The 11,158-nt window shown below is 55.8% G+C and overlaps 1 protein-coding gene across 1 annotated transcript; it reads right to left on the bottom strand.

Annotated features, from left to right (window-relative positions):
* Positions 1-1,744: 1,744 nt before the first annotated feature.
* On the bottom strand, positions 1,745-10,743 carry SSC4D (scavenger receptor cysteine rich family member with 4 domains). Its single transcript, XM_081819122.1, has 10 exons — positions 10,578-10,743; positions 8,946-8,981; positions 8,362-8,667; positions 7,581-7,658; positions 6,612-6,926; positions 5,466-5,543; positions 4,823-4,897; positions 4,400-4,711; positions 3,305-3,382; positions 1,745-2,693 (listed from the first exon to the last, which is right to left on the bottom strand). The coding sequence occupies exons 1-10, from the start codon at positions 10,741-10,743 to the stop codon at positions 2,377-2,379; spliced, it is 1,761 nt and encodes a 586-aa protein (XP_081675248.1). The 3' UTR covers positions 1,745-2,376.
* Positions 10,744-11,158: the final 415 nt, after the last annotated feature.

Below are 11,158 nucleotides of genomic sequence, written 5' to 3'. Positions count from 1 at the left end.
TCCCCCAGCTCATGCTCTCTCTCTCTCTCAAATGAATAAATAAAATCTTAAAAAAAAAAAAAAAAAGGATGATAATGCTTCCTCACAGGGCTGCTATGTGGGTTGACAGAGCTTAGATGAAAGCAGTTTGTTTAGATGGGAAAGAGGAGTCCAGGGATGGGAAGCTGTGATACTTCTCAGGACGAGGGAGGGGCACACTTGAATGTGGGTGTGGCCAGAGTGGCTACGCAGAATCTGAGTGCGCTGCACTCCGCTCTGGGGAATACAGGCTGGCTGGAGGGTCCCGTCCCTCTGCCCTGACTCCCTGAGTCCTTAAATATTTTTGTTCCTTTCATTGCTCGGGTCCTCATTCTTCTAATGACACAGTGGGTCTCAGAGCTCCCTGAAAAATGGAGACAAAGCCATTACTGCCAAGTGCTGATGGACTGTGGAGCTCAAGTGTCTGCCTCACTCCTTGGCTGTGAGCCAGGACCCAGGTCTGGAGCCTGTGGGAGGCAGAATAATGCCCTCCCCCACTCACCTCCCCCCAAATGTCCATGTCCTAATCCCTGGAGCTCCTGAACGTGTTACTTTACAGGGCTAAAGAGATTTTGCAGATGTGATTAAGTTAAGGACCTTGAGATGGGGGAGTAGCCTGGATTATCCAGGTCTCCTATAATCACAAGGGGCTTCAGAGGACGGAAGAGGGAGGCAGGAGCGTCAGGAAAGGAGATGAGGTGATGGAAGCAGCAGTCCAAGTGATGCACTTGCTGGCTGCAAGGAGGTCATGAGCGGGTATGGGATGCGGACAGCCTGGAAAGGTAAGGAAATGGATTCTCCCTTAGATTCTCTTGAAAGAACACCAACCTGCCAATAACTTGAGCTTAGCCCAGGGAGACCCACTTCAAACTGGTGACCTCAAAAACTGTAGGATAGGGGCATCTGGGTAGCAGTCGGTTGAGCATCCGACTCTTGGTTTCAGCTCAGGTCATGATCTCAGAGTCCTGTGACTGAGCCCCGCGTGCGGCTCCACACCTGGCGAGGAGTCTGCTTCTCCCTCCCCCTCTGCTCCTCCCCCTGCTCACTCTCTCATATAAAGAAATAAAATCTTAAAAAAGAAAAACAACTTTGTAGGATAATAAATTTGTGTTGTTTTAAGCCATTCCGTTTGTGATAATTTGATACAGCAGGCATGGGAAAGCAGAGAGCCTGCCCGCCAGACGTGGAGGGCAGAGGCTTAACCAGGACAGGTGCTTTTTATTGGCAAGTCACCCACCCTGAGACTGAGAGGGGCTCTGGCAAGATCCCCCACTTCTCTCTGCCCTTGGAGCTCCAGGTGAGGTGCTCCAAGAGCAGCCCTCAGATGCTCTCATCTCCCTGCCTCTTCTCAAGTTTTGCTTCTAGTGCCTCTGCCCACCTTGCAATGTGTCTTGGAGCAGATCCTTTCCTTCAGTAGGACCTAAATTTCTCTATATGCAAAAGGAAAGCAGGGATGGGCTGGGGACCCTCTGGGGCATTCCAGGCCTCATATCGTGAGTCAGCATTTCAAAGATGCGTGGGCCTGCTGAGAGCTCTCTGATGATGCTCTTGAACCACACTCCATCCCCAAGCCAGTTTCCTCCAGAGTCCTAACCAGTCTTTCCTGCTGCTACAAATGATGCACTTGTGCCCACAAGTTAAAAGACAGCGGGGGGCGGGGGGACAATGCTTTATTGACTTGGCACCTACGAACAGGTGGCTACAGGCCCCCAGGGTTCTTCACTGCTGCAGAGTGGAGGCTCTGTGGTGGGGGCAGCATAAATCAGAGATGCTGGTTCCAGCTGCAGGGAGGGGCCACTGTCCCTGCTTTGGCCCCTCCAGTCCCCTTGTCCAGCCAAGCACCATCTGAGTCTGGGCCCTCATGGAGAAGGCCAGGGCAATGACCCAGGTTCTTCTGCAGCCCCAGGCAGGCGAAGGTAAGAGCTGTGGGCCTCTCTTGCCTTCCCTGTTCTTGGGGATCCCAATATGGGTGGGGGAAAGGGAGATACCCCATTTATAGAGAGCCCCTGAGCCTCCTGGACCGGGGTCCAGGAAGGCAGGGTCAAATTGCTATAAGAGGAGCCCCACCAAAGAAGAGAGTTAAGTCATTCCCTTCCCTCCATTTTATGTTTTGGCTGAGGAGAAAGTGGGAGCTCTCATTGAACTGGGCCCATGGTAGTTGACAACAGTTGAGGTTGATGGGTAGAGTCAGGCTCTAGGCTCCCAAGGCAGGACCACATTGTCAGAGTGGGTTCTCTCCCAGGCAAGAAGAGGGAAGGGTAGGGTGAACTGAAGTTGTCATAGGAGGAGGGCTTCCTGGAGGAAGAGGGACAAGCCACAGCAGGCTCCCAGAAGAGATGGTCTGCAGAACAGGCTGGGTCACAATGGCCGGCACAGGACACTAGCATCCTCGCTGTGGTCACAGTTGTGGGCATCCCAGCGTATGTGAGAACAGAGCAGAAGAGCACTCTCATCCCCACGGCACTTGACATTGTCCAGGAGGATAGGGCCTCGGCCTGGGCCAAAGTGGGCCTCGCCGGGGGCTGCCAGGGCCTGGCCACAGCCCAGCTGGTGGCACAGGACAGTGGCTGCTCGCAGGTCCCAGGCATCATCGCAAACGGTGCCCCACCTTTGCCCTAGGAAGAGTTCTACACGCCCCTCACACTGGTGAGCTCCGTTGGCCAGACGCAGGTGCCCTGGGGAGAGACAAGGATCAGGGCTTGCAGGGGCTGGCCCATGCCAGGCCATAAAGGGGTGGACAGAAGAGGCAAAGGGTGGTGGTTTGAGACACAGCATTGCCCTAGGGGCCGATGGATAAGGGCAGACAAATCAGATTAAAATAGGATGCGCAGCAGTCCAGACTCAGTCTCTGGACTGGACGAATGTGTACCAGGCTTTGTGGGGGTGCTGTGCACATCCCGAGTGCTTCATGTCTGTTCTTAGTCCTCTGTTCATAATCCCAGACCCTCAGCCCCAGCGCGGCTCTCTAGAGACTGTGATTGTGTCCCCTGAAGTTCATCATCTCCTCTCATCCACAGGTGTAAAAGTGAATTCTTTCATTTCTCTCTTCAGGAAGGAGCCACATTCCCTTATTTTGGTCCTATCCCTAGAAATCTCTAAGATCGCTCCCTTAAAACCCCCCTTTACCTCTTTCTGGACACCATATCCCGGACTAGCACAGAACAAAGATTCTCAAACCTGGTGCAAATCTGTTGAGCTGGATAACCTCAGGCTATGATCTCTCTCAATTCTGGTCCTTCCTATCCTGATGCCTCTACCTCCATCTTTGGGGGCTGTAAGCACCTACCGTCCCTTGGCCGAGGAGTGGGCACCCGGGTGGTCTCAGAACTATCCTGCTGGACTTGCAGTCCTAGCTCCTCTGGGCCTGGCTCAGCAAGGACAAAGAAAAAGAGGTGGCTGTAACATTAGGGAACATGTTCCTTGAGGCCAGGTTACCTCCTGGCCTCCCAAGGGAAGCCTGATTTAGGGGCAGAGAGGACCTTACAGGACCCTGAAAGACAACTGCTCTCTGCCAGTTGGATCAGAAATGGGGGTTGATGGAGCACCTGGGTGGCTCAGTCAGTTAAGTGTCCGACTCTTGGTTTCCACTGGGGTCATGGTCTCAGGGTCGTGGTCGGGCTCCCCTCTTTCTCTCTCCCTCTGCCCCTCCCCCCCGCTCATGCTCTCTCTCTCTCTCTAATAAATAAATTTAAAAATAAATAAATAAGGGTTGTGTTTCTTTCACCTTGGGACCCAAAGCGGAACCCTTTGTAGCTACCCCAAAGTTATTAGGCCCAGGGTACCAAAGGAGGATGAAGCTATCAATGCCCACACCAATCAATGAACAGCATTTTAAAATAGGTCAGGCTCTACAAACACCCCTTTCCATTGATTCCTCCCAAAGGTCTGATGCTTGCTCCCCGAAAGCGATCAACTAACTCTCTCTGCTTAGTAGAGCTTTGTGGGTCCTTGACTCAGCAGAGCGAAAGCTCCCCCGCCCCTCCCTTCACACAGATTTCCAGACTTTGTCCCCGGCTTTCCGCCTCTCCCCTCCAGCCCGCCCCTCACTGCCGCAGAGTGCGCGCCCTCCCCAAGCTCCACCCCACTCTCACTGCAGAGGGCGCTCCCTTCCCGGCTCCGCCCGCGCCGCGCAGCCGCAGAGCGAGTTGATGGGCGGGCTCCGCCTCCCTCTGCGGAGTGCGCGTCCTCTCCAGCCCCGCACACGGTGCCGTGCCGCAGAGAGCCCTCACGCATGACCCCGCCCATTTCTCAGAGCCCGCCTTGTCCCGCCCTCGCTGCAGTACGCGCCTGCGCGCGGCCCCGCCCATTCCTGGGAGGCAGTGCTGCGCTGCCCCGCCCGCGCTGCAGTACGTGTCTCTGTTGGGTCTCGCAGCGGCCTCACCTGTGCAGAGCGCGCCGGCATCTTCATGGTGACCGCAGTTGTGCTGACCCCAGCCCAGGTGGAAGCAGTCGCTCAGGCGGGCCTCCGTTCCGGCGCAGCCCACGTTGTCTAGCAGCACGGGGCCGCGCCCATAGCCGAAGTGGCCGAGGCCGGTGGCGCCCAACGCAGGACCGCAGCCCGCCTCGCGGCAGGCCACGCGCGCATCCGCGAAGTCCCAGTCATCGTCGCACACGGTGCCCCAGCCCCCGGCGTACATCACCTCCACGCGGCCGCGGCATGGGCCCGGGCCGCCCACCAGCCGCAGCCGCCCGCCTGCGGGGCGCACAGGCCCGCGGCCATAGGGGCTGGGCTGCGGCCGCTGGCTCCCAGAGCCCCAGCCGCACCCTCTCCCACCCGCAACGGAACCCTGGCTCTGCCACTTACTTTTCTTCCCCGCGGCCCAGGTAGCTGTGGTGAACAGTGCCGTCTCCCTGGAAGGCAGGGCACCAACTCCTGTAGCTGCAGAGACAGGGCATCTAGAGCATTTGAAGGGGACAAAGAGGCCTTCTGGCCTGCAGCAGGGCACAGGGATGCCTATGAGATCCCCCAGCTGTACCACACCTGCACCCCACACTCAGCCTCAATCCTAGTGTCGCCGTGTTGTCACGTGTAGTCCTCAGGAAACTTGGTTGGAATGAACCGAGTCCTATTTCCAGGCATTATCCTAATTTCAATTCCAATGATCGTTCCAGACCAAACTCCAAATGTGCTTGTAGCCTTCATTCAACCTCTAGCTCAACCCTCTCAAGGTCTCTCAATTTCCAACCTCAGCACCCACCCAAATTTTACCTCAGAGCTTTGAAGAAATCCCTTACTATCTCCTCCCACCTTGCTGAACTTTCCAGAGCCCTGGATTTCATCCTTGCTCCATCCGCTCATTGTTCTCTCACCACCTCTTTACCATCTGGCCAAAAGACCTGGTCGGCTAGCCAGGGCCCCCCTCCAGTAGATCCAGGACAGCCTTTCTAATTCCCAGCCCTGCCTACCTTGCCCCTACCATTCCAGCCTGGAAGGCTGGGCTTCTTACCCCCTGGCTCCGTGTGCCAGGCCCAGTCCTCTCTTGTGGCCAAGGGTGGTAGTGCTGTGAGAGTCAGGGGGCCCAGCACTGGAGCAGGAGAGAAAGGAGCAGGGTCAGAGGCCAAGGTTCTGGTTCCTGGTCAGCCTTGGGCTGTCAGGGGAGGATGGGAGGGTCTCCCTGGAGAAGAGAGCAGATCTTACTTCCAGAGTCAGGGGCTCAACCCCGGCTGTGGTCCAAGGAGGTCTGCCCTACTTGACAGTGTTTGTAATTTACTTGTGGTGCACAAGTGTACACTCCACAGTTTATAAAGGGCTTTGGCAGATGTACTTTCATTTCTCTCCAATGTTTTCCAGAAGCCCAATGTGAGCCCACCAGGGAGGGCCATGCATAGTCCTAAGGGGCTTACAAAACAAGGTTCATTCCCATCTTACAGATAAAATAGGACGAGAAAGGGCAAGGGTCATGCTGGAGACTGTGCAATAAGGTTAGCTGTGGCTTTGCCAGGGCTCAGTGTGTGAGCATGGGTCAGGCTCTGCCTCACGGGGCCTAGCCCTTCCCATCCGTAAACTAGGAATGGCAGCCCCTGGTTTGCGGTGAGGCATGGGCAAACACTTTTATCTTGTAGAGTGGAGTCCATCTGTGAAGTGCCATTACTGGTTCTATTATTCCTATTTGCTCAGAAAAACTCTCAAAATGGGAGGACCAGGTGGGTGAAAATACTATTATAAGAGCATCCAGAATTAGAGAGAGCTGTGTACGCTATGTAAATCTGGGGCCATCCCTGGACTACAGTGAGAGAATTCTGGGGTATCTCTGCTGCAATTCTAGAGTAATATTACTTTACTTTTTAGTATTCCATGAAGAGTACCTAGAAATTGCTAGAAAATTCCGGGGGCGTTCTTGGGGTAATGTTAGATAATTCTGGAGTATTGCTGGCACAATACTGTGAAACCTACCACAAAGACTACTGGGACTTTCAGAGGCACTTCTAGAGCAGTATTGAGACGTTAGAAGTAATTTCGGGGTCTTCCTGGAAAGCACTGGGGAGCATAGCGGCAGCCATCAAGCCACGCCCGCCCGCGTGCCTCAGAATACGGCCCCGCCCCCGCGCCCCGCCCCGCCCCGCCCCGCCCCCAGCCCGCCCCCAGCCCGCACCTGCGCAGAGCGCGCCAGCGTCCTCGTGGTGGCCGCAGTTATGCACACCCCAGCCCAGGCTTAGGCAGGCTGCCAGGCGGGGTTCGCCGCCTTCGCAGTGCACGTTGTCCAGCAGGATGTGCCCCGTGCCATAGCCAAAGAAGGCGTTGGTGGTGGCGGCCAGGGCGGCCCCACAGCCCAGCTGGCGGCAGACCACGGCAGCATCCGGCAGCCCCCAGTCGTCGTCACACACGGTGCCCCACAGGCCGCCGTGCAGGATCTCCACTCTGCCCTGACACGGGCCCGTGCCCCCCACCAGGCGCACGCTGCCTTCACCTGGTGGGGGTGGGGACAGGGAGCATCTCCCACAGGGCTCGGCCTCCCCGTCCAACATTGCACCTGACCCAGCGCACCCACAGTGCCTCAGGCCCCGCACGTGCCCACAGTGCATGGTGCCCCAGGACCTAAAACCCAGGAGGAGCGGTTCACCCAGTTACCCCAGGGCACTGCGGCCTCACAGTCCCAGATAGGGGGAGGTTTGTGGGATCAGGACAGACTGGCTTTGTGTCATTTCCTGCCTGAAACCAACCTTCCTGGCACTGGTCCCTGCTCCCCTAAGCAATCCTAACCGCAGAGGACTTCCTTGCCTATTTATCTGTCCATCCTTTAGGGCACTTTCCATTTTCTTGTTCTACATCATTATCCACATTTCTGTACATATCTGACTTTCCCATTGGATTAAGCTCGGGTCCTCACCTCTCTCACTAAACTTGTGCTGACTATTTTTAATCATCCCACGGGAAGGGACTCCTCTTTCCCCATCCAGACTGTGAGCAGCCTGGGGGGCTGTGAGGGGCAGGATGGGGAGGGAATGACCCAGCTCACCCATTGGTTATCCCTCTCTTCCCACCGTCAAGGGTAGATATGGGAGACTCCCCTTGGGGTCCTTCTCTTAAGACCCAGGTGGTCCCCCATGTTGCCCTTACTTACCTTTCCCATTCTGGGGAGTTGTAGGGGGCACCCTACTGGTGAACACTTTCCTTGTTGGGGGCTGCGTGGGCAAGAATTCTGGGAAGGAAGCAGGGTGGAAGGGAGGAGGATACATGGATCTTTCTGTTCTTCATCCTCACACCCACGGGTGTGTTAGCAGCAGGGCTGCTGCTGGTACCTGCCATAGGGCCTCTGGCCACACAAAGGGTCAAAGCCAGGAACCCTGGGGTGTGAGAGGAGAAGGGGGCCCCTGAGTCCAGAAAGCAGTAGCTTCAGACGAGTTCTTTTAGTTCTTAGAGCAGCATCCCATTACTTGAGAACGTATTAGAAATGCAAATTCCCAGGCCCCACCCCAGACCTGCAGCATCAGAAACTCTGGGTTGGAGCCACAGTCTGTGTTTTAATGAGACCACCAGGGGGTTTTCTTGGAAAACTAGAACCATTACTCTCAAGGTCAATGCCTCTCAGCGATTTCTGCGGCAGCCCCACACCAAATGGACCTTGCTGCCAGTGTTGACCCCGCTTGTTTGATTTTAAAAATGGGGAGAGGCCTCTGCTGGAACAATCAAGGCCCTACATAGAAACAATAGTGCTGGTTTTCCTTTCAGCCAAGATCACACAATGAAGCAGAAGGACCACTGGGACCCTGACAACTAGGCTGGGGCTCTTCGCCAGCACTAAGCAGCGCCACCCCCGGCTTGGTCTTCCGCGTGGAAGTCCCTTCATTCGTCCAGCCTGCAGCCCTGCTGCCTGCCCTCCCCGGTCAGGGGTCTCGGCTTACCATCGCACAGGACAGCCACGTCTTCGTAGTGGAAGCAATTGTGAACGCCCCAGCCTCGGCTGCTGCACTGGCTCAGGGCGGCTTCCTGCCCGCCGCACTCCACGTTGTCCAGCAGGATGGGGCCTCGGCCTTGGCCGAAGGCAAGGGGCCGCGGCACGGGCAGCGCCAGGCCGCAGCCCAGCTGTCGACACACCACGTTGGCATCCACCACATCCCAGTCATCGTCACAGACGCTGCCCCAGGAGCCACCGTGCAAGACCTCCAGGCGCCCCTGGCAGCGGCTCGGGCCCCCCACCAGCCTCAGCTCTGTGGAGAGGGTTGAGCTGGCACCAGAGGGATCGCTTGGGCCTGACCTGCAGGACGCCCACCTTGCTGTGAAGTCATGGAAGCATGGGAGCCTTAGGATCAGTCCCTTCAGGACTTTATTTCTCCCTCTCTATCAAATGGGGAGACTAGCACAATCCGTGTGGGGGCATCTAGAGTTATGGAGGGCCTGTTAGCCATCATTCCCTGAGGATCTGTCTGAGCATCTGAGTACATGGGGGGCAGGGCAGGGTGCGGGTTGGAGGGGCAGAGGCACCTACCTGGAAAGGGCAGTGGCGTGGGCTGTAGGGCACTGGCTGAAACAGAACAAGGAAGAGCATTGGCCCTTCTACCCTGTTCCCCGGGGGGCCTGGCCCTGGGAACACTGCCTCCCCTCCCCACATGGTCCTTACCATCATCCCCCACCTCTTCACTTCCCCTGCCTGCTCCAAGCTTCTGCTCTCTCCCCCAGACTGTCCCAGTGGGCCTCCTTGCTTCACCCCTCTCCCATCACCCTAGAGAGATCCGCCTGAAACAGGGGTCTGATTATCGCCCTCCACTTTGAGGTTCCTCAGAGACTCTCCATTTCCCGCAGGAGTCCCAGACCCTGAGCTTTCTCTACAAAGCCTTCTAGTACCTTCTGACCAAGCTTCCCCTAACTTTTTTTTTTTGAAACTTTTTTTTTTTTTAAGTAATCTTTACACCCAAAGTGGGGCTGAAACTCACAACCCCTGAGATCAAGAGTCACACACTCTACCTACTAAGCCAGCCAGGCACCCGCCTCCCCCCTGGACTTCTTTATATCCCACCAGTCTTGTCTCTGGGTCTTTAGCCCTGCAGTCTCCTCTGCTTGAACAGTTTTGCTCATTATGGCCCTGCAGCTCCTTCCAGATACAGCTCGGAGCCCCCTCCCCTGGGAATCCTTCCTGGAACCCTCAGCTAGAAGTGCTCTCTGTTTCCTCCGAATCCCTGGGCACCATCTTCATGGCCCTTTCTGGGCCTTCTGCCTGGTGAGGTGACCATGCCTGCCTCATCTCGGTGTTTCCCGTCCCCCACCCCAAGCCTATGACTGGGCAGATGGTCAGTAGCTCTGCCTTAAGTGTGTCAATTGGCTTTGGGATTCATTAGGATATCCCCCAAAAGATTTACCTATACCTATACAAGACCTTCTGCTTCAGCCCTCATGTATGTATATGCCAGGCACTGTGCTCATCGCTTTATGTGGCCTGGCTCACTTAACCATTAGGACGACATAGGAGGTGGGTAGGATTGCGCACAAGGGGAACGTCAGGTTCAGTGAGTTTAGGCAACTCGCTCAAGGCCACACAGCGAACAGGGAGTAGAGCCGGGATTCCAACCTAGACAGCCACACTCTTCTTCACCACACAATTCTGGGCACATGGCCTGAGAGGCGGGGAGGTAAACAGGGAAACTAGTTTGGGAAATGGAAAACCCCATAACAACGCCTCGCTTATATGCAGGGTATTACAGTTCTCAGACACATTCGTGACACCTCATAGGATCCTTACAACAGTCCTCCGAGGTGTGTACTAGTGTATCCATTTTACAGATGAAGAAACTGAGATTCAGTTTCTTCTTTCTCAAGTTAGGATCGTCCCTAGGTCGTTTGGTTCTATGTATCCCACCAGCTGCCTTTTGAACAGCCATTGCTGAGCCCACTCCTTTCCCTCCTTCCCTATTTCCAATGTCCCCTAACTGCCCAGACTCTGCATACATTGAGCCCTCACTTCCAGCACTCAGCCCTCCACTTCCCCAACGAAGACTCTTAGCTTGCATCTGGAAAGAACTATGGAAACCACCTCATTAACAAACCACGTCCCACCATAATTTTACAGCTGGGAAAACTGAGAGCCAGAAAGGGGAAGGGTCAGGGGTTCGGGGAGGGCACTCACCCAGCGGCAAGAAGAGGAGGAAGGACAGGGCTGGGGGGAGGGATGAAGGGGCCTTGCTCCTGTCTCCGGGCCTCCACCCCCTGCTCTTCTCTGCCGTCTGGGGACCAATTCGCATCTCTGCTTCCTTGTGCATCCAGCCGGGGGATGGCCTTTCAGAGGGTCCCATCAAGGGGCGGTGGAGGAATCACAGATGGAACATCTGGAATTAAAGATCCCCAGTCACTTCTTTCAGGTGGAAGGGGCCCAGCGAGAGCTTCAGGGGTTGTGTGACATTTCCGCTCGGATCTGGCATTCCAGAAGAGGCAGCAGCAGGGGCAACAGCTGGGACCTCTGGGAAGGATGGGGCACAGGACCCTAATGAGGAGCTAGGTCTGGCTGGAGCCGAGGGTGTGTGAGAGCAAGTGGCAGGAGACAAAGATGGAGGGTTGCCTGGTCCCAGACCAAGACAGGCTCGAAGGTTGTGCTGAGGGCCCAGCGCATCCCAAAGCCCGGTGTTGGTTCCACTGATGGTAATCCACATAATTTTAGTGGGCGATAAAAGAATGTTTACTCTTTTCCTTTCCTTTTCTTTTTTTTAGAGT

Source organism: Leptonychotes weddellii, chromosome 5 (assembly GCF_054177405.1).
Source record: "Leptonychotes weddellii isolate Sample4059 chromosome 5, ASM5417740v2, whole genome shotgun sequence".
In the NCBI taxonomy this organism is placed as follows: domain Eukaryota; kingdom Metazoa; phylum Chordata; class Mammalia; order Carnivora; family Phocidae; genus Leptonychotes; species Leptonychotes weddellii.
The sequence above is the reverse complement of the archived record's forward strand: the minus strand, read 5'-3'. Positions and strand labels throughout refer to the sequence as shown.

Bases quoted from the DNA above. Each gene is read 5' to 3' on its own strand.
- SSC4D (XM_081819122.1), bottom strand. From the start codon at position 10,743: ATGGGACCCTCTGAAAGGCCATCCCCCGGCTGGATGCACAAGGAAGCA. The intron at 8,668-8,945 runs GTAGGTGCCTCT...CCCTCTCCACAG, and splicing joins CACGCCACTGCCCTTTCCAG to AGCTGAGGCTGGTGGGGGGC. The intron at 7,659-8,361 runs GTAAGCCGAGAC...CTTCCTTCCCAG, and splicing joins CGTGGCTGTCCTGTGCGATG to AATTCTTGCCCACGCAGCCC.